Here is a 22493-nt window from a genome sequence, read left to right as displayed (position 1 = left end):
AATTGGACAAATTCATGGCCATAATTCTTTCTTTCTTTAAACTTACCGAAGGCACGCTCGTCGAGTGTTCGAATAATTTCGAGACGTAGTGCCAAGCGGCGGAATGATAAATAATAATAAATTTATGTAACGAGGTTTCAAAGAGGTTGGAGTTCATCGGGCGACGATTGCTACGATCTCTCTCGCCTCTGGAATTATATATTGTTCGCGTTTATGTCACAAAAAAAAAAAGCACATTTGTATCAAGTCGTCCGTGTTAACCATTTCTTCGGGAAAGACGGACGAAAATGCGAGAAGGCCAGGCCCCGTTTTTATATGTCGAGATGGCCCGATGAGCAACGCGCGAATATACAACGTCAACTTGTTTTTCGCAATTTCCTCGCGATATGAATAATTCGGCCAGATTAACACATCGGGTGAATAATATGTCCATAAATCGCGCGAATACCACAGACCACTGTGTAGGCCATCGTCGTCGTTCCGGAATCGTCGCGATCGAGTCATCCCTTTATCACTCGTGATATACATATACCTCTTTTCAAATCCTGTTCTTTTTTTAACGTGACGCGAGCGTAAAAGAAAAACGAGTATTTCCGTTCGCTGATCGCAAATCGACGCGAGAGGCAAGTCGCTCGGCTTTAGCAGCGAATCGCGTGACGAAGGATAGAGAAAAAATTAAGGTCTCTGTTAATTTACATTGGAAATTCTTTTTAATGACACATTTACATTATATTTATATATATTATATTTTTTTGATTATTATATTTGCGCGTACAAAAAAATGCAAAAAATGCAAATCAAGTAGTTTCTTCATCGTCTCGCATTTATGAATTTATCATATCGTTTATCATAAAAAATATAAACGTTTTACATAAACGTTATTCATCCTCGCTAGAGGCTATCGACTCGAAGTAACTCGAATCAACGCGGGAGTCCGTACCGACTGAAAGTAACTAGGCTGACATAACCAATGTCGCCAGTGGAAAACGTCCGTCTGAACGGAAAACGCCGGAAAATATCGCCGACTGAAAGTAATTCTCTATTCGAGTGGCGCGAATAGACGGTGGACGGGTGGACGCGAGCAGGCGAGCCTCCACGTTGTTCGCGATCGCAGATACGGAGAGTGCGGTTAAACTGTCGCTACGAGCTGTGCAGGTGGGCAGATGAACAGGTAGGCGAATAGGCGAGAGAATAGGCGGGTAGGTAGGTAGGTAGACTGGTAGACACGTACATATATAATGGCGTACGTCATACGCGCGCCAGCAGGTCGAGCGAGATACGCCTCGTCATGCACTGACGTTGGAAATAGTGGCGTGATGCGAAGGAATTCCGATCGATCGGACTTGGCAGTCAGTCAGTCAGTCAGTCAGCCAGTTAGTCAGTCGCACGGCGGACGTGTGTCGCGCGACGTCAGGCAGCGATCGGAGAGACGAGATCTCGCGATAACGCGGCACGCACCGCCGGCCTATTAAACGCCACGAGTCCATCGATCAGTGGACCCGCCTCTTTAACTGATCACTCGACTCGTACTTTGACCATCGTGAGACAATTCCGCGCGCCAAACGGTCATCGGTCCATTCTCTTTGTCAACGGTCGACTCTCGTTGTCCACATTCTGTTCGTTTCTGTTTGTCGTTCGGAGCGAGCTTAACCGCGGAAATCGAGCGTGACCGACGCTCGATTATCAAAGGTAAATACGATGGTTCTATCTAATCTTTTTACATTTCCTGTCCAGTTTTTTTTCTCTCTCTCTCTCTCTCTCTTTTTTTTTTTTTTTGTCTTCTCACACTTGCTCCCAAATCTGACTTTTCACTTATTTCAACTACGAAAAGCCGCGCACAAAGAGGCGCGGCTATGAAAACAAAGATGTTCAATCTCTGATCTCTTTGTACGTATAACGTGATATTTTTGTTGAATGTGTCAACACACTTTGTTTCCCACGTTCTGCATTGTGTTTGCATTTATTAAAAATTAATTATTACGCTTTATATATTCTTCAAAAATGTATATTATCTTTACGTGTTTATACCTTAGGTCGCTTGTTGCTCTTATTTTTGAATAATAATCCTTGAAAGGAATATTTATATTGTGAAATATTTCAGATGGGAATTGACTCGTCACTCGTATAATACGACCGTAATAACTAAACAACACAAGCTAAACACAAGCGATTCGTTGTGTGACTAATGTTGTATGAAAATTTCTATGTGCCAACAAAACAGGAAGATGTTCATTAAATCGCGTTCTATATAGTAATAAGACGAGCGAATCGAAACTTCCAACTTGGAAGTCTTTACTTCCTCATTTATAGCTTACACGAGTTCTTAGTCGAGTATAAATAAAATTCTCTAAAAGAGAGAAAGGAAGACCTTTTTGAAGTTTTTGAATTATTCAGGTAAAGAACTCGCGCGCTATTAAAAGCTTGTAAAAGCAAGGAAGGACATTACGAAATACGGAATCGAAGAAGACTAAGGAATCGGATATTTTTCTAAACAAATACTTTTGCGCTTTTTGTATTTTCGCGTTGGTGTGCACAAACCGGTTTCTTTTTTCTCTTTATATTATTTATCGATTTATCGATTTCATTTCATGCAGACTGGAATGCCCGAGTAGCCGAACGGAAAAATCGTCGTCGCGATTGATCGAGCATGGTTTCTCATGATCGACTACTCTTGACTCTCGGATTGCGTCGAATTTTACTCTTATGAGAGAGCATAGCCAAGACAGAAATATATCTTGGTCCAAGTAATACAACGAATCAAGCACGCGTTATATGTGACAAATCTCATTCTCTCTCTCTCTCTCTCTCTCTCTCTCTCTCTCTCTCTCTCTCTCTCTCTCTCTCTCTCTTTCTTTAAATTACATTCCGAGATTTATCCGTTTCGTTGGCTCTTCGTTGGCTCTCACAATTTTAAGCTTCCTTGTCTTCTAGTTCGCGATTCGAGTTCGAGATCACAAAAAAAAATACGTACACTTGAAGATTCCATCAATTCTCTCGAAATATTTGCAAAGCTCAACAATCAAAATGTCGAATTTCGGTTAGTTTCGGTGAGTTTCTTGCAATTGAAGCACATTGTTAAATTCGATTGTTTCGATTTTAGAGTTTGCAAAATCGCCAACAGCGATATTTATTAGTCAGTTTTTATATTTAAGATCGTCTTAAGATTACATTTCAACCAATAAGATAGCCGTATAAATTACTTAAATACAAGAACGGACTATGGAATATCAGTCTAAGAACAGTTTCTTTCGTTGACTTTTTCCGATGCATTCCTCAAGAATTTGCAATAAACAAGTGACACTATTAAATCGGTTCGCTCGTAAACTTTCCGTGTTTGACGTCGGAATCGGCATTAAATCCGACTGACATTGACATATTTCGTATATCTTCTTCTGATAATAAATAACTTGTCACATCCACTAGTGACGCAACACGTTACATAATAATTATAAATAAATCTATTAATTATTCTAATACGGAAGGACATGGGAATGGAATTTTTTAAAATCTTATCTATCCTTCTCTCTTTCTCTCTCTTTATACAAAAGTCAGCTTATCTTTATTACAAACTAACGGATTATCGAATTAAATGTTATTCATTACTCATTTATCTCTCTCTCTCTCTCTCTTTTTTTTAAATCTGTTTTTATTGTTTTTTTATCTGTTTTTTTTTCTTTTTTTTTTTTCTTTTTTTCTTTTTTTCCTTTCGTAATATTTGATGTATTTCAAGAAATTTACATTAAAGTTTCTCAACTTAAGTTTCTCAACTTAACAACTTAAAACATGAATTACATAATTTCACACGTGCCAATTATTTTTCATTTAAATGCATTTTCTTTAATGATTTAATAATTTCTTTATCTAAAAAAAATATTAAGAATATCATAGATGAACATTTTACTTTTCGTAGAATTTACGTGCATCGAACGAGTCATCGTGACGACCAATGGCGGTGCAGATGACTAATTCATTTGCCGCGTAACGTTTGGTAGCGATATCATTGCATACCTTTTACGTCATAAATGTTCCCAAGTTTTCTAAATGTGTTCTAATTGTGTAATCGCTCCCGTTTTAATAGCGGATTTATTATGCAGGATGCATCCCATTAAATTAGCCTACTTACTTTATCATTTATCTTCGAAATAAATTGTTTTGAAAGATTGGACTGCACGATTTTAATCCCATGTTTATATGATTTATTATGTGTTCTTAGTGCTATTATTCGATAAGCCGGCCCTTATTTCTGTTCTTGATGTTGTTGCTATCATTGTGCTCAGAGTTCAAAGTGGAGTATCGAAAATGTAAATATTTACAGGTCAAATGTTTCATTTACAGACCAAAGAGATGCTATCGAAATGGAGCTGGATCCTTTTTAATCTTTTAGTCTACGTAACTACTGCCCCGTACAATGAGGAAACTGTCCCGGAGAACGAAGCTAAAGCTTTCTTCGAACTAATCGAGTTAGACTACGAAGATGAATGTTACAATATTGCCAATGTTCAGTGGTCATTTATCGTATCACCTTCCAATAAAACATTATCGACATGGGTAAATATTAGTTAATAAGTCATCTGTCGCTTAATGCCTAAAGATTTTCACAAATCAAGGTATTTCTCGTCATGTTTTAGGAGAATGAACAATATACTTACACAAAATTTACAAAAGCAATGAAAAATGAGGTAATTGACAGGATACAAAAGAATATGACAGAGCAGTTGAAACCGTCTCTTCGATATAAATATGACGTAATTGAGAAACCTGGTGATACCCTACTAAAAGATGAAGATTGGAAAAAGGTAAAAGACTTGTCTTTCAATTAACATATAATTTGACACTAAATTATTTCATAATTGTTTTACAGTTTATACATTTTGCTGGTATGGTGGAGTTACAATCAATCAGTCATCAATTATCAGTGAATAAATCGCGAAACTATTCACGAGAAGGTTTTTTTTTTTTTCATTTTTAATTATTTATCGCGCGCGCGACGTGTGCGTGCGCGCGTATATGTGTTTGTAAAAATAATTAAAGTAACATAAATATCGCATGTAATTTAATAAAGACATAGTAGTTTAACATAGTAGTTTATAAATTGTATGATATTCATTTGTGTGTCAACTGTTATTTTTTTAGACACGGAATATTTGCTCTCTCATAGTGGAAAATCTGAAGATAAGCAAGCCGCCTGGAATACTTGGTATCTTCAGTTTAAATCATTAGTGACTAATTATTCAAACAATTTGCCACTAGTTGCCGAAGCAGCAAAACAAAATGGTCAGTACGGATAAAAACATGTGACATGTATGCAAAATATACAAATATTATAAATATATATTAAACTTTGAATACGCGTTATTTTTAAATATTTTATTGTAGGTGTCAAAAGTGTCAAGGAATACTGGGAAATGTTGTCAGGATATCCTGGTGGATACGACGTGATAAATAGTGAATGGAGTCGGATTAATACTCTTCATAAAAAGATTGTAAAATTTATCGGTACAAACTTGGCACGAAAGTACGATATTACTATAAATGATACAATTCCTGCTTATTTACTCGGTAAGATTAAATATAATTGTATTCTAAAAATGATAAACAATTGAAAATTTAATTAATTCTTATAATACCCATTTTTATATTCTACATTCATTCTATAACTTGAATTTGTATGATTTTATTTGAAAGGTAGCTTACAAGGATACGATTGGATGGATATATCATCAGACGCGTTGCCTTATTCAGAATTGATCTATGATCTTAAAAAAAACCTCTGGAGAAAGGTAGCTGTTTTTCAAATTATGTCAAATTTGTAAATTGTGTTTAGATTATTATATATAGTGATATTCAAAATTTTCTTTTATAAATGATATAGAAATATGTGGGAAAATCCCTGTACAAGATTGCATCCAATTTAGGCTCGATTTTGTTGAGACAAGTTCCACAAGCTGAATTTTGGGATAAAAGTGAATTTAACCAACAATGTCCATCAAGATTGTTAAACTTTTGTCGAGATGGAATGAGGTACGTTTCAAAATTTAGTTTGAGATTTAAAGTCTGTCTACTGTTATTATGTTTTGTAAAATACAAATATACACATTATTAAATTAGAATATTATTTTAGAATTTCTACTTGCTCCAAAGCTAGCACGAGCAATTTCTTGACAGCTCACGAAGACGTTGGAAAAATATTATTTAATCAAATGACTGTACAGAATACTCCTGTTCTCAATATGGTTAACAGATATTCAGGTAAGAAAATATTGGAATTATTAAATGTGTGCGCTTCAATTATCTGCAAAAAGAAAAAATAAAATGCACTAAAGATATTTGATTTTACAGGATTAGAAGAAGGTATATCGACATTATTTGGGATACTATCGGCAAGTCCTGCATGGCTCAATCATATTCATTTAATAAATAATACCAAGGAAAATAATGAACAATATAAAATCGTGTCTTTAATGATAACCGCTCTGAGTATACTTCCGCGATTAGCATATTATTATTCTGCCGATTTATGGAGATTAAATGCGATTCAAGAGAATATTACTGATCCGGCACAATTGATAGCATCTTGGTGGAAGTACAGGTAATACGCATGATATTGTAGAAAATCAGTTTATTTTTACAACTACAATCTTTTATATTCTGTTTTATATGTATGTTTTAGACAAGAATACGAGGGTATCTCTTCTACTAATATGGATAATCCTACCTTTATGAACGATAATTATATTGTTAGAAATAAGCCATATCTTCCGTAAGTATGCTAAGTAAGTAATGTATTGAATATATTAGTATGTATCATAATGATCAACGGAAAATGTTTCATGCAGCAAAATTCTTGGCACAATGCTATCTTTTCAATTGTATGAATATACTCTGGACTCGACTGAAGTCAGATATGACGCTATCGATGAAAAATTGATGAGTAGCGCTATAATGTAAGTTGATATAATATAAAAATAATCTATGCATACACTTGGATACACATTTTTGCAAAGAAATTTTTTTTCGAAACTATATAACTTTATATATTTATATACTTTCTGTATATAGAAAAATGATTCAGCATAGTGGCGACTGCGAGTGGCCAGACATTTTGAATAAATTCGTTGAGATGGACGACATATCTGTCGATGCGCTTCTTTCATATTTTACACCGCTGGAAGAATTCATCGAAGAAAATGAAGAGGACTTTGCGTATAAATCTGGAGCGGCAGCGGATAAAGAGCTTGAAGAGTTGGAAAAACACATTCTGCGAGAAATAAACACTCCTACTACAACGCCACCGCCAACTACTACTACAAATAGAATAACGACAAAAGCTTCATCATACAATACAACGAGTAATGAGAAAAATATGCAATCAAAAGTAGAAAAACCTTTAGAATCTAAATCATCTATATATATGAAAGACGAGCCAAAGGATGGGTTGACTTTACCAACTCAGGTATCTAATAAGGAATCACCAGCGATACCCAATATCACGGACAATACACAAAATGACACACCAAAGATTAATACTAGTAAAGCGGTATGGGCCGTAAGCGCAGTTCTCATTGCGATAGTAGTTATCTGTATTATTGCAATTTTCGGAAGACGAAGATGTCGTAAAACACCAAAAAATAGACGATACGTTTAGCGATATAAATTTTGGTTATTAAACATATTTATTTTTTTTCGCGCATTTAGACGTTAAGAGAATTCAATCATGTAATTTATTATCGCAACATTATCTCTCATTAAGAGAGTAATTTTCAAATTACTCTTTGGAGTATTCGACATCATGCATTCCCTTAGTAATGTTCCTCGTATATGCTACGTACATTTTTCTTTTCGGACGTCACTAATGATCACTAGTTCTCATGGTTGTCTTATATCTTTACCTCCCAGTCTTGTCTAGGAATGAGAGCTTTTAGGCGTTTTCTTTAAAATTACAAAAAATCTTGATGCTATATAGATTCCTTGGTCGATTTATTTATTGTCTCCTACGTTATACGTTACAGATAATTACAATTTGCATCATGTACAAAGGAATGAGATGCAATTGCGATTTTTGCATATTATGTAATAATATCTAAATATGCACACATGCATGCATACATATACACACGCACGCACGCACGCACGCGCACACACACACACACACACACACGCACATTTCTTGATTTGTAATTGCCAAATCTATACCTCAATGACTGGTTTATTATTCCCGTCATATTATATAATTGTAATAGAGTTAACAAAGTTGTATATAATTGATAGTTGAAAAGAGACATTAAAAAAAGAGAGTATAATTTAAAACTGGAACTTGACACGATGAAAAAAAAATTATACATTTAATATTTCAACGTACTTAGTATAAGTAGACTATTTTTCTATAAATATTAGGTATTGTCTTCAAGTATTGTGCGTTGTTTACCTATCGTTGTAAAAATTTATATTTTTTATAAAATATACCTGTGTACACTATATACATCTGTTTAAGCAGAATAATAAAACATTTCATAAAAAATTTAAGTTTTAATAATCATTACCAGTGCCAAAGAAATCGCTTAATGTTGCTTATAATTTCTTAAAATCGTATATATTGTGCATACGATTAAAACTTCAATAGTGAAAGCATAAATGCGCTGTATCTATTAATTAAACATTCAAAAAAAAAAATAAATAAAACTGTTTATCTCTGATTATTAAACTTTTTCTAAATCTTGATAAAATCATATATCTATAGAGATAATTGAGCGCTTATATCAATATTATCGCCAGAGAGACACAAGAGAGATATAAATCCGACTTATTAATTCTCTATCAACAATCGTCTTGGTGTTCCAAGCGCACGAAGAGAGAGAGAGAGAGAGAGAAAATCTGGAGGGTGAGAAAAGAAGAATCATCCCCTTTCGCAGAGGCATGCGCGTTCGCATTTGCACGAGGGTTGCCGCGATCAGGGAGGGGTTCTAGCTTCGATTCCAGTGACTCGGAATATACATTTGCGAAAGTGTGTCTCGTGTGAAGATTCGATAATCGGCCAATAACGCGCCGTCGTTCGTCGAATTAATTGACAAAAGAATTAGAAACGAGCTCTCGCCGCGATGTCCTAATATACGTATCGATTGTGCGAGCGGCACGGCCATCAGCTGCACTCTTCTCGTCATGAACGTGAGTATTAGTCACTTCTAATATCGACTGGTTTTGGTCGCGAGGTACGACGCGAGCGTATGTGGGCGTTTCTGCATTCATTCTCTCTCTCTCTCTCTCTCTCTCTCTCTCTCTCTTTCACGCGAGATTGTGATTTCCGCGCGTGACTGCCGTGAGATTTGTGTTTTCGCATGTGGAATATTACTTTTGTCTATCTCTCTCTTTCACCGTCAAGAGAATCATCGAGAGATGTACGAGCGTGATACGTCATTGACCTCGAAAGTCCTCCGTAAAATCGATGAGGAGATACCCTTTAAACCGGTGGCGGACGAATCCCTCGTTCAAACGGTTCGTTCTTTCGAGTAACTGCGACGCATTAAGAAATTGCAGATTTGCATCGAAGATCTTTATAAATATATCGTTCATTCATGATTTCATAATGGTTTCTTTTAACGGTCTTGCTTCGACACTGCGGATGCTCTATTCTGATGTATAAATAACGTATTGATCTTTTTGCCGATTCTAAATTTGCAATTGTTGATATGCAAAGATTTTAATTGTTGATTTAATATAACAATTGTATAAATCATTTTATTTTTTTATCCTATTTCTGTTTCTATATTCTATTTCTATAAGCGTCATGCGCTTAAATCTTTTCAATTATAAAATCCAAACATTGTACCAAACGAACCACGTATAAGATTTTTACATTTGCCTTACTTTTGATCTGAACTTTTGATCTGAATAAAAATAAGTACATGTTCTCTTATACTTATACCGTTGGATATCTCTCTCATATCAACAAAAAACGACTTTTCTACAATTGCATTCTTTTTGCTAAATAAATCAGTTTGAAAGAACTGACAATTTTCGCTTTCAAAGATTTCAATCTCAATCGACTCAAATTCATCTATTGTTCCCTGGATCTATTATTTCCTTGTCTGGTTGTCACGAAGGGAGACAGATGTCCATTGTTATATGTTAATTAGTCCCGAGCATTCTCAGAAAGCTAGATTCCAATTGCAGCTAGATTGATCGCAACATCTAAAAATACCAGTCTCACAGCATGTTCCGACTTACAAACGCATCAAAATGAAATCGCATCTCACCTGCTTCCAGGCAGCGGCAACTACTCGATCATTTGCGGTTGAAGGCTTTGACGCAACAATGATCCACAAAGCCACACTTTTAACTAAATCAGTTTATAAAAGAAGATATTCAATTTATATCGATTTCTTCAGTGTGGAGAAAAGGAACGAATTGGAAGGAACGATTTGATAGACGACAATGTATTGTTTTATATTAGCCTTGCGTTTGCTCATAAATTTCTGTCTGTGAAAAACATAATTTATCATGTTAACGACAAATAATGACGAATAACTATTACATAGATAGAATTGGAGAGAGTTTGCATGATAACAGTTTTTACAATTATTATTATTACCATCTTATTAAAATTTTCTTAAATGATCGAGCCACACGCGAGGATCGGAACAAAAAGCTTCTTATATTTACCTTTCAACACTTTCGATCACGTTCCATTGTCTTTACTTGCAGCGTCCTCATTAACGTCATTCATGCAGTGAATTTAACGTACCGGAGTGGAATTATGGAAGCTTATGACGTGAAGTATCTCGTACGTCGATTACCGTTGAGTCAAGTCATCTGAAAACGCTCCTCATTTCCAAGAAACTCGCGGTTTGGATCCTGTCAATCCGACAAACAGGTTGGCATTTTCTTTACATTATACATTGTAATGTATCATTCGCTAATTGACGCTTTTTTCGATTCGCTCGATAATTTTACCGGACGATCGAAGCATGACTGATGAAATCGTGTGTGAATTGAAATCACACTGAAATTACCGCAACATCTAAAGTTTAAACAATTTTATAAGATAGTATGTACATATTTAAGATCAAACATGAAATAAATAAATGACATTTACAGGTGTTATCGGACATCGTCTGTTTTAACGGAAATCAAATTGGTAAGTCAGACACTCTTCTATCTATCAGCAGACATTAATAGATTTTAGACACGTGATTTTAGACACGATATGAAAGAAAACTACGAATGTGCAAAATTTAATTTACAATCGCATTATATATTTAATTGAAAAAGATTAAACGTTTTCGATCCTTGAATCGGAATGCCTTAGCACATATATTTCTGTCATATAAAAAACCGATTTTAAATTTGTCGAGGATACAATTCGAGCGAAGATTAAACAGCTTTCGTGTCCCCCTCCCCCCCCCCCCCCCGTCCGAATTTAATAAACTAAATTTTGCGTTTATTTCGCGCAAGCAAACGCTGCATCCGCAGTCCGCGGAAAAACGCGACATTTCGACATACAACAACGTTCACGAAATATGGACATTCACGAGATACAGATCCAATAAAGCGAAAATTTCGATCGTTTCCCTCGCACGAAGTCTTCGCGAATCACGTGTTTTTCCTGGGGTGCAAGTTGAATGCGACATCGCGTGCAGCGATCGCTCGAGATTGGGAAACACGCTACAACGGAGATTAAACCTAAATGTAGAGAGATTTTCGCTAAGAATATCGTAACCGATAATTTTTCATCAGGCTACAATGGTTTCGATCTTCGAGATAAAGGTCTTCGAAGCTTTCGCGTGCTCCAGTTTCCAATTTTGCATACGCATTCGACGAATGCGGGTCGGGACATCGATCGACATTTTTCGGGCGGATACATCCTGTCGCGAGACAGGACGACAAAACGACAACACATGAGATGAAAATCGAGTCGCGGCGCGTCACAAACTCGCAATTCAGATCCGCGCGATTGTCTCGCTCGCGTGAAGCCGAGCCCTCGGAATTGCAGGATCCTTCTCTCTGCATCTCGGCTCTCCCTCTCTCTCTCTCTCTCTCTCTCTCGCTCGCTCGCTCGCTCGCTCGCTCGCTTCGCTCGTGCCCTGTATATACGAGAGGCGGTGCGAGCACTTATTAATAGAGATTAGAGTCCGGCGTCGTGTGGTGCCGTGTGCAAACGCCCTCCCGCGAGATGCGGGACGCGCCAGAGAGCAGTCTGACTCAGGGCCCATTGCGGAAAAATATAATCTCGACCGATCGCGCGGCGGATTCTCGGTAGTGTGAAAAAGTGATCGATCGCTCGGCGAGAAATTGCCGGACGGACGTTGATCGCGCGATTTGACCGGCGAGAAGAACCGCCGGTTTGATCGTGCTCTCGCGATTAAATCGTCGCGTGTCGCGAATCGAGATTCCTCCGAGTTACGCCGGATAAGTGTCTCCGAAAATAGGATATTTCGTGCAGATTCTTCTTTGTGCACGCGCGAATGACGGGCGGGTATGTTATTTAGTGTATGGCAATTTACGTGGCAATCTCGTCTCTTATTTGATACGACTACTCGATCTTGGCTTCGTGCAACAATGCGCACAAAATAATCCTAAAGGAGCGCCTAAGCGCACCGTATTGTTTGGATCAACGCGTCTAATACGCGTCAGGAATTGCTAATTACCGAAGCGAATACGATCGAATGCGCGAAAACCCATCGCGATGTCATTTTCTACCACTGATCGATTAGTATAACTGGAACTTCCCGTTTAAAGCAGAGTTCTCTTCTGCGTAATATCTCGCTCAATCTCGCTAAAAATTAGATTTTAAACTGCCAATCTACCAAGAATTTATACAGGATGTTCCATAGAATTATCATTTATCACATATTTCTTTTAAAAATAAAGCTGCCTAAAAGTTATTTATTCTCTAATTATGAATTTTAATAATAATCATTTGGTTAAAAATGAACATATCCAACATTTCGATTGAAATCATCAAATTTCTCTTTAAATCAATCAGAAGTTTGTTTAATTAACGAGAATTATTTTACAATTACCTTAAGCTAAATTTTAATAATTTCAATTGGAATTTCTAATTTGTGCTAATCTTAAAACAGAATTTTGGTACAGTAAATTACTTTTTCCATATGAATATTCGAACATTAAATTTTTATCGCATTAGCGCTTTATAATTATTTTTAAATTTTTTAATTAGCGTGTCGCATTATAATATCATATGATTATACGTTTCTTCAATCTTATGCTTAAGTCATCGTTTCTTACTCTGCCCGTGATATTTGGAGGCACGGAAGCGGACGGAAATTTTCAAAGTTACGCCAACTCCCCATCCAACTACTCCAACTACCCATAACTATAGTTAATGATCTTAAATAGTTGAACAATATCTCGCTAGGGATTGATTGATTCCAGACAAATTGCTCCGATACGCGCGTCTCGCGAGATGTGACTCATTCCCTTGGATCACGCGATCCATATTCGAATTTGACGGAGAAAGACATACTTTTGTATGCGAGCGTCGCCGTCGCTGTCACGACGCGCTAAAAACAATTGTGTAAAGGTTCGCCGTCGCGCGCTTTGACATTACGATAGCGAACAATTATCTCGTCTTATCGTGGACTTTATCGCAATATCGCTGTATTCGGGCGATCGGTGATTCAATCGTATCGCGCGCGCGCGCGCGCGCGCGCGCGTGACCTGGACGGAAATGCTATTATGATATAGCGGACGACTGGGAGCGCGAATCTGACGTACCCGCCGACAAATGATGTTAGTGTTGCTGTTGTGCATCGTCATGAAGATAGCAGAGATCTCCGTGGGCCGGACGAGTCCCACGGCGCGGCCGCTGACACCGCCGTCGCCGCCGCCGTCGCCGTCGCCATCACCACCACCACCACCACCACCACCACCACCACCACCACCACCCACTTGCAACAGGCGGTGTAGGCGGTGCAGGCGGTACAGAACCCGTCGCCAATCCTACGGCGACAGATGTATCTCACGAAAATGTAAGAATGCAATCTCGCGTGGTTGTCTCGTGAAACAAGACTGGATTTACGTTCGACGGAATTAAATGCGAGAGATATGACGAGAGCAAGCGGATCTACTCCCTCGCCCGTTTTACTTTACATGTTTCGTACTTGTAATGAAATAGATATATTTCAACTTGAAGGGAAAAAGAGCGAGTTGTGTAGCAAGCACGAATAAAAAGAACCGATCGAATTCTTCTCGATCGCGTATGGCGAACTCGTTGGCTTCTCGCAAAAGTCAGGATGGAGGGATAAGGACGTCGAGTGTGACTGACAGTTATAAACTTCGTGTCTCTCGTTTTCTCCCTGTTTCGTATAAATTTAGAATTTTTGTTTACGCTAGAATCTAGAGAGGTCGTAAAGATGAGCCGGATAATTAACGTTTCGTTATCTCGCGCGTCAAGTGCAGAAAAATGTGCAAGAAAGGTGCAACGTGCAGCTAGAACTTGGAACGCGAACGAACGGCAGATGCTGTCGTGTCAATCGATGTCAGATTAGTCAAATCAGTCAGATGCGACTGGACGCGACGGCGAGACGGGTGGCCTGGTGTGACCGTGATGATCGTAATCGTAAAGGCGGCCTTTGATACCTCTTGACGAGGGATTATGTGCGCCGCGGATGGCGGATGCGCGGATTGCTCGCTTCAAGTTGACGGGGAGAGAAGGAGAGAGAGAGAGAGGAGATAGATGCCGTGGTGCACTTTGCGGGATTAGGGTTACGAAATCGCGCGAGTCGTATTTTTCCGCGACTTTTATGACGCGAGCTGACGAATCGTCCAGTCCTACTACGGACGCAAACGCCTCGGCGAGCTTACGTCGCGTTGCCAATGCCGAAAGCTGCGACGCAAGCTACCTTCGTAAGTCCGTAAGTCGTTCGCAAACGTGCCCCCTCCCCCCTTCCTCCCCCCCCTCCCGCCTTCTCTCTCGAATTCTTCGCGCTCTCATTGATATTTGTCGAATACTTTGGTCACACGTCTTCGATCGTATGCGGTGATTGCTAATTCAAGCGTGGGAAGAGAAATTGCGTTATGCGCTTTTACTCGAAGTAAATCATAATCTTTCGTTGTGACACCCGCCTGTATGTCTCTCTGCGATTATATAAATGCATATTTTTCTTCTATATGGATGACCCAGTTACCTCTTCAGTCGCAGGAGAAGACGCACCAGTAATGGAAGAGCCACAAACTCCAGGATCCGATTGCAATTCTAATCCAGCGACAGATTCCATCCAGCAAGATCTGGTTGGTTCCGAGTTTGTTCAAGACAACGTTGAATATCAATGGTTTATCGATTATGGGTAGGTAGTTTAGCATTTATGTCTATCTTAGTGATATTATATCTTGACATATATTGTACCTAACTTGTAGATATAGAGATGGAGGAGGTTTACATATCCATCCCAGTGTTCTTTCGTCGCTTTCCGCGTCCTACTCTCCCAAGGATCTGGGTTATTATGACGATCTTGCACGTAATTTGGATGCTAATCTGGCGGAAATTGACATGGAGAGCTTTCGTACGGCGGACATTCATACCCTCCTTACAGCTCTACCTGTCATGTGCACAGAACCAGTTCAACATTCCGAAGTAATGACTCGATACGAGATATAAATTAAACTAATGTTTACTATCGTAAATTTATTATTTAAGCTCAGCGTAAATGCAGACAGACACTGGATGTGAAGATGCAATCGTGAAATTTGTAAGACAGTTTCACATTTATATCATCACGAATCTGCGGCGATTTACGCGAAGCTTTGTATTAAAATGAGAATCCAATTTTATACACTTTTGTGTGTTGTATTTTATTTTTAAATTTTTTATACAACATTCTAAGTCTGGTATATGTTCCTTTATCGCCACAGTTTAACTATCAAAGGGAACAGTATGCCAGTATATCTGGATCTGTTATGGAAAAGCTTGACATCGGTTCTTCCATCAGCCCTCATACCAGTAGCCAGGTATGACAATGGCTGACGAAAGTAAAAGTCCATGTGCTATAAACAGTGTTCCCCTCGTACATTTCATATTCAATCGATCAATACTAACAATCTTATATCCAGCTTGTATAGCTTTTTGCATGCATACAAATATATAATATTACGTATAATTAGTGAAATGAATCAAATGAAATTTTAATAATTCTTAATAACAAGATTTTCAAGTTGACATCTCCAACATGTGTAACCCTACTTTAATGCTAATTGAAATTTTGATTAGACTACTCGGACAACTATGTATCACAAAAGTAAATTATATAATTTTATAGTTTATTATTTATTTATCAATTGTGTCTTATTATTCAAAGGGAGAAGATTCCGCATGTTCCACTGCTGATACGATATCCATATGCAAGTCGTCATTGCTATTTTCTCCAGTAAAAGAAACGCCAATGTTACCACCGGGTGGTAGTTATAGTGTAGATTCGTTGGACTGCGAAGATATGTTACTCACCTGTCAAACAAATAATAAAAACAATTATACCATCGCTTTTGAGGGTAGCATGACCATGTATTCGGATGGCTCTCAAGATTTTGAAAATCATGGTAATTTATATGATTATATTACATAATAGACGCAATACAAATCGTTAGTTCAAACACTCACCGATTGAAAATAAGTTGTCCTTTAAAAGTTTTCTTTTTTTTTTTTTTTTTTGCTTTTTCATAATTGTGCAGTATTATTTGCAGATAAACATAAAACATATGAACCATCAGACATATTCTATGATAAACAAAAAGATATGAAGACTATGCTGGACTTATCAATGGCATGTTCCGATTCAAAGATATATACAACGTGGAGTAATCTGAAACATTCCTCCATGAACAAAGTAATAACTCGTCATCCTTCCGGTAACAATAACACGTTACCAGATATCTCACAAAATGCCGCTAATCTGACGCTTGGTGAGATGAATAAACGGAGCCAAAGCTTACCGGATCTGTCTCGCGTTCGTGAATTTCAACATACTAATATACCTCTTAATTTTAGTGTAAGTGTAGAGACATGTGTAGGGACAAGTTTTTATGCAATTTATAATATTTATAATTTATAATAATTATATTTTGCATGATTTTGTAATATAAATTTTGCTTCGTGGCACATAGGTTGATTCGGCCGAATCAAGCAATCATATGCAGCGATTACATAGTTCTGGATCTGCGATGAGTCGTTCGATAAACGCCGAAAGCTCGGACAATGGGGAATGCGCTGGTACAAAGAAACTACAAAATTTAAGTCTCGTCAGACTATTCATGAAACAAAAGAGTATGAGCGTAGAGGGGATGAGTCTTACTTTGGATCAGTCGGATTCTATTAGTGACAACAGTGGTTGGCCCACTAGCAATAGCGGCAGTGATAGCGCAACCAACACGAATACTCAGATACAACGTCAATCTGGTCAAGATAATGTCTGCCGTGTGTCCGAAAATGATTTCTCTATTAATTGGATTAGGCGTGATACTATCAACAATCACGACATGGAAAATCAGAGAGAAAACTTGAACGTTCTAAAGTGCGCGACACGAAATAATAAAGACGATAAAATTGAAATGGCATCATCCGCATCAGTAGAAGAACTTTCGGAAAGTGTATCCAAATCGGATTGCATGAGCGATCAACGAAGCTTCGATAACAATGTTCTCTTTGAACATCAGCAGAGGAACGGCTGGATTGGCTTAATGGAAAAGAAACACCCAATCTGTCGAACCACGGGAATACAAGCGAATGCGGAAATGGAAGACAACGCAGTTCAAACTTCTTTAATTTTTACCGCGATGAAAGAAAAATACAGTCCCCTTTTGCAAGAAATGACAGTTAATAAAAAACCTGTATACGTTGTATATCCTAATTACACATTGCCTGATTTATCGTTTCTCAAAAAAGATACCAAAATTGATAACATCGCGTTGAAGCCGCACACGTTCGATAAAAACAAGATGGAATGGAAACGTACTCTTCGTTCGAGTAGACCATTTTCGTGTAACGATATCGATGCTCTACGGCAACGCGGGTTCGCGCACGTAAAGGATTGGGAATCGCTTACGTTCCTCTTGCCGTATGAATATAAAAAGATTTTGCACGATGTACCAGAAGTATCGAGATATATTAATATCAATGAGGAAGTTAAACGACCTCTGTTTTGTTTGTCTCCACCAATGCGTCATAAGACACGACCCATCAGTGAGATTATACCGAATAACACTTCTTCAACGAGCAGCACCGCGACACAACCATCTTCCGGATATAGAGGCTCGTCAACGATTTTAACCGATTCCTCGACGAATCAACAACCATTGACAAATAATGCAATTAATCCATTGTATTTATATCGTTATGACAGTATTAGTTCGGAGGCTAGTTTAGTAAATAACGACAGGAAAATGCATAGGTTTAATCAAACGAGACAAGCCTGCCCGTCTCTTTCGAAGCGATCCGTATCATTACCGCAGGGTGAGGGAGAACCTGAGTTTAATAATGGCAGAGTACCACCACGGCCGCCTTTGCCGAGGAGTATTTTACGAAAGAACAAAGTTCTCGCAAGTAAACGATACAGTATGTTTGAGATGGGAGATGTGGGTGAACAATCAGAAGAATCACAATCTGTGGAAATAAACAAGAGAATGTCTTTGCAAGAGCCGTATTATATGAATAATGATCTGCAGTTGTTATGTCGCGAAAGAACGATCGATTCGGAGAAGGATGTCGATGAAACAGAAGCAGAGAGATATCTTAGAGGTAGGAATGAATTATTCAGTATATATATATATATATATATATATATTTTTTTTTTTTTTTTTTCTGATTTTCATGATGGATTCATATCTTTGACGATACGCCTTGTTTAACACTAAACAATGATTATCGTAGAAAAATTGAATGACATTATGAATAACGCAAACGCGGAGTCGGAAACTTCTCAGCAGAGTGACGATGATATTAAGCAACTAGAGGAATATTTGAAACGCAGTGCAATCTCGTCGCAAAGCAGCGATGGGGATATCGACAATGCCGAAGTTAAAGTGAGGTCGTACGTGAGAAAATTTTTAGCTTTGAAAATGAACAAGGATCCACTTATTAGGAATATCGATATGGGAGAATCACAAAGAAAAACCGTCAGTTTCGCCGTACACCAAAGAAAAAAACATCTGGACTCCAAGGTAAACGACTAAATTAATTGTAGTCTAAAAGATTTCTAGTTCTTTCATTGCGTACTAATGTGCGCGTCTACACATATACACATACATAAACGTACATCTGAAACTATTTTATTTATTTATTCAGCTAAATAATCTGAATGTCGTTGTAAATGAACAAAGTCAAGATCAAGCAGATGAAGATAAATTAATGGAGCTAGAAGAAAAGAAGAGTATGTATATTTTATTCATTATCTGATTATTAAATGAAAGTGTAGCGAAATTCATAAATATGATACTTTTTCCAGAAATGGTATCATCTGTAAATAAAGCGGTGGATCTTTTATTAAAATATTGGAACGCTGATTCGAATCATAGTCGTCCCAATTATAACGAAAGAAACGAATGTGCGCAAATCTGCTTGAGTAATTTATGTCCGGCTTTATACGCTATTATGTCGGATGGCTTGAAACCCCATTTAAATTCCACTTTTGGACCAATTACCAATAGCGTTTGGCAGGTTGTCGAGGCCAGTTCTCAACAAGGGCCTCTTACGAAGACATTAAATGAATTGGTACAAAGGATTAATGGCGAAGATGTTATCACAGAAGGAATGTTAAAATTCCATGCATTCGTATTTGGTTTGTTAAAGTAAGTCAAAATTGCGATAATCCGATCTATTTATACATACTATCAAATTACGGTATATCACATTTATACTTGCTGTACAATTTTCGATTTGCTCGATTAATAAATCTCGATTAATTAATATAATTAATTTATTTCATTTTTTCCAGTTTGAGAGCTCTAGACGCATGGTTTGCATACTTGTGTACACGTGAATCAATTCTACGGAAACATTACAATAACCATAGCTTATTCGTTGCGGCCTTGGCCAACGCCAATGTTCGAGAAATTGTAGATTCGTTATTATACATTTTGAATCCACTTGCATTCTGTCCATTCCATTTGGATCTTCTCTATCAATATCGTCAATTGCAAAATAGTTTTGGGAATATAAATGGTCATACTGTGAACGTAAGTTAATTATTGTGCTTGATTTCTTTTATATGTATGTTTATATGTATATATGCCATCGTATATATTTATTTAACGCATTTTTATAGGTCATGAGCTTTAGAAACGTCGATATGAAAGACCTTGAGACTGAGAAAACAGAATCTTGCGGAATAGCTCCCAGTCCGAAAAAGACACGACCAAGATCTTGTATCGCTTACAACATGGATGATAAATGCAGTATTGTGCATAAAGGTGATCTCCAAAATGCAGCAAAGAAACGATTCAGTGCCATAAGCCCGAAGACATTTTACGCGTTAGACAAATTGACTTCCGAGGATTCCGAAGATTATACAGACAGTCTGGAACATTCCCCTCTAAATAGAAAAGCAAGCAAGCGATCACAACAATCGAAACTTTTTAGTCCCGATACCACTAAACCGAATGACGATGATGGTTTTTCTGGCGAAACGAAATTTAAAAAGTTACAGGAAAAGTGGGAATTGATGATTGGTAAAGAAGGCAATAAAGCCCAACCCGCCGTAATGACTCCCTCTTCGCCGGTTCGAACGTTCGGAGTGTTGGGAAAATCAAAGATTCCTAGATTACTCACATCACCGGTGAAACAATCCAATGTCGCGGCGAATGCTGTTGGGAAATCATCAAAGTCCTCGGTATCGGCAATTTCTTCGCTAAAGAAACCCGCTAATCTTCCTACAACAAAACCAACACCAAAGAAGCTTATGGATGCAAAAATGAGAGATGTGACGCGTCGTACCAGTCGCGTCGATCAGGATACTTTAGGCGTGACGCGAACTCACACTGCACGCCCGAGTTCCTTACCCTATAAATCACACGGAGTAACGTCAAACGACAAGAATCTAATTTCACCTCACAGGCGGGCCGTTTCGACTTCTCTACCGCGACCAACTGCTACCGTATCGAGAACACCAGTTTCAAAACAATCACACAAGTGAGTATATCGATTTGCTTCGCAATGTATTAATTTTTAAAATTTATTATTTTTTTGCCTCCAATTTTATATTAGTTGCAAATATTTTTCATTTATACAAGTTGCATTACGAGTGAAATCATGTAATGTAAATATTATTTGTACATTTGTTTATCCTCTACGCTTTTTTAATCCTTGTTACTTGTTCTGCTTTGTACTTTAGCCATTTTCTTTCTTTCTCTTTTTCCTTAGAGCGGTACGATAACAGTTCGCGCGTCTCGATTGCAGAGAAGTTCGTACCCTCACTCACAGGATACCGTCGGATACCGGTCACCTTTCGTTCGCAGAGGGGGAGAAATTAAAAGTAATATTAGAAGTGGATAATAAGTGGTTACTGTGCGCGAAAGGTGATCGAAGAGGTCTGGTACCACGGGCATGTGTACACAGCATTCAAACTTAGCCCCTCATCTCGACGACCCTTCACGATCGCAAATACAACCGGGGTCCTACGTTACGTAACTGTAATCCTACCCTCGGAGACGAAGACGAGCTAATTGAGAGAGGACGAGCTGAAAAGTTCAAATTATCTAAATATCCCGGGACGACATAAGTGATGTACAGTGTATTAAAATTGTTTTTAAGTCGTACAATGTAATACGCATTATCACGCGCTTGTAAAGTTACTTTTAATCAAGAATACTTTGTTTTTATCGAAATGCGACAGTAGTATTATCGCTAGCGACATCATCGAGGACATAGAGATATCACCTAGTCATAGGCTCCTGGATGACATTATATTTATTTAGATTCATTTATTTTAGAACGATGTAAGAACGCGAGGATAACGACTCGAAAATATCCTTAATGATTAAAAAAACCGAAAACAGTGTACTGATCTACACATGTTATGAATATATGTAACTGTGATCCTAGTAAATAGGCAATTAAGTTTATTAGTATGGACGCGCGATGTATATTTCGTTTTGATGTTTATATACTTTGTAATTTATTTATGTCTACACCTTTATGCACAATATCGCGCATCAACGATCCTTCATTCTGATTTTATTTAAGCCATTTACAGCATGCATTTTTGCGATGGCGGCGATCACATTTTTTACATGCTTCATGTATTTCCTGATACATACACACATACAAACACACTCACACATACTATATATATATATATATATATACATAGATACATACATGTATTTCTTAATACATATATGTATATATACATATATATAAATATGTTAAGATATATGATATAATCAAATAAAGTCTGTTGTGAATTATATTTAGCAGTGTGTATAATCAATTACATTTAACGCGACCCAACATGGAACGTCTTTTTCACGATATAACGATATCACGATATAGA

At 37.6% G+C, this 22493-nt stretch overlaps 2 protein-coding genes and 2 long non-coding RNA genes across 27 annotated transcripts; 3 read left to right on the top strand and 1 right to left on the bottom strand.

The window, feature by feature from the left end:
• The first annotated feature begins 999 nt into the window (after positions 1 to 999).
• On the top strand, positions 1000 to 8477 carry LOC105433282 (angiotensin-converting enzyme). 6 transcript variants are annotated; one of them, XM_089081832.1, is made up of 14 exons: positions 1000 to 1171; positions 3911 to 3988; positions 4336 to 4548; positions 4629 to 4796; positions 4862 to 4946; positions 5134 to 5274; positions 5377 to 5559; positions 5686 to 5780; positions 5873 to 6021; positions 6122 to 6249; positions 6340 to 6589; positions 6671 to 6760; positions 6837 to 6944; positions 7060 to 8477. In XM_089081832.1, the coding sequence occupies exons 3-14, from the start codon at positions 4345 to 4347 to the stop codon at positions 7643 to 7645; spliced, it is 2187 nt and encodes a 728-aa protein (XP_088937958.1). In that variant the 5' UTR covers positions 1000 to 1171; positions 3911 to 3988; positions 4336 to 4344; the 3' UTR covers positions 7646 to 8477. The 6 variants fall into 6 exon arrangements, with proteins under 6 accessions (XP_088937958.1, XP_011646806.1, XP_011646803.1 ...); XM_011648506.3 differs by lacking the exon at positions 1000 to 1171 and adding an exon at positions 1262 to 1689; XM_011648504.3 differs by lacking the exon at positions 3911 to 3988 and having other exon boundaries at positions 1009 to 1155.
• Positions 7963 to 10797, bottom strand: LOC105433281 (uncharacterized). Its single transcript, XR_968481.3, has 3 exons — positions 10657 to 10797; positions 10251 to 10473; positions 7963 to 10185 (listed from the first exon to the last, which is right to left on the bottom strand). It is a non-coding gene; the product is annotated as an uncharacterized LOC105433281 (long non-coding RNA).
• LOC105433279 (uncharacterized) lies at positions 8737 to 22409 on the top strand. 19 transcript variants are annotated; one of them, XM_089081825.1, is made up of 15 exons: positions 8739 to 9162; positions 10699 to 10867; positions 11092 to 11131; positions 15152 to 15302; positions 15373 to 15589; positions 15868 to 15963; positions 16311 to 16548; positions 16693 to 16997; positions 17113 to 18742; positions 18875 to 19164; positions 19289 to 19373; positions 19449 to 19791; positions 19938 to 20178; positions 20268 to 21130; positions 21398 to 22409. In XM_089081825.1, the coding sequence occupies exons 4-15, from the start codon at positions 15175 to 15177 to the stop codon at positions 21567 to 21569; spliced, it is 4608 nt and encodes a 1535-aa protein (XP_088937951.1). In that variant the 5' UTR covers positions 8739 to 9162; positions 10699 to 10867; positions 11092 to 11131; positions 15152 to 15174; the 3' UTR covers positions 21570 to 22409. The 19 variants fall into 19 exon arrangements, with proteins under 19 accessions (XP_088937949.1, XP_088937948.1, XP_088937950.1 ...); XM_089081826.1 differs by having other exon boundaries at positions 15140 to 15302; XM_089081823.1 differs by lacking the exon at positions 10699 to 10867 and having other exon boundaries at positions 8737 to 9162; positions 15140 to 15302.
• On the top strand, positions 9362 to 10419 carry LOC148935462 (uncharacterized). Its single transcript, XR_016140419.1, has 2 exons — positions 9362 to 9489; positions 10261 to 10419. It is a non-coding gene; the product is annotated as an uncharacterized LOC148935462 (long non-coding RNA).
• Positions 22410 to 22493: the final 84 nt, after the last annotated feature.

The sequence above is a fragment of the Pogonomyrmex barbatus genome, unplaced genomic scaffold (genome assembly GCF_055798465.1).
Source record: "Pogonomyrmex barbatus isolate J1 unplaced genomic scaffold, ASM5579846v1 scaffold5, whole genome shotgun sequence".
NCBI lineage: Eukaryota > Metazoa > Arthropoda > Insecta > Hymenoptera > Formicidae > Pogonomyrmex > Pogonomyrmex barbatus.
The sequence above is the reverse complement of the archived record's forward strand: the minus strand, read 5'-3'. Positions and strand labels throughout refer to the sequence as shown.

Excerpts from the sequence above, each read along its gene's own strand:
- LOC105433282 (XM_025219859.2), top strand. The coding sequence starts at position 4,321 with ATGTTTCATTTACAGACCAAAGAGATGCTATCGAAATGGAGCTGGATC. Across the intron at positions 4,549-4,628 it reads ATAAAACATTATCGACATGG|GAGAATGAACAATATACTTA; the intron begins GTAAATATTAGT and ends GTCATGTTTTAG. Across the intron at positions 6,761-6,836 it reads AGAAATAAGCCATATCTTCC|CAAAATTCTTGGCACAATGC; the intron begins GTAAGTATGCTA and ends TGTTTCATGCAG.
- LOC105433279 (XM_089081815.1), top strand. The coding sequence starts at position 13,742 with ATGATGTTAGTGTTGCTGTTGTGCATCGTCATGAAGATAGCAGAGATC. Across the intron at positions 15,303-15,372 it reads CAATGGTTTATCGATTATGG|ATATAGAGATGGAGGAGGTT; the intron begins GTAGGTAGTTTA and ends CCTAACTTGTAG. Across the intron at positions 19,165-19,288 it reads AAAAACATCTGGACTCCAAG|CTAAATAATCTGAATGTCGT; the intron begins GTAAACGACTAA and ends TTATTTATTCAG.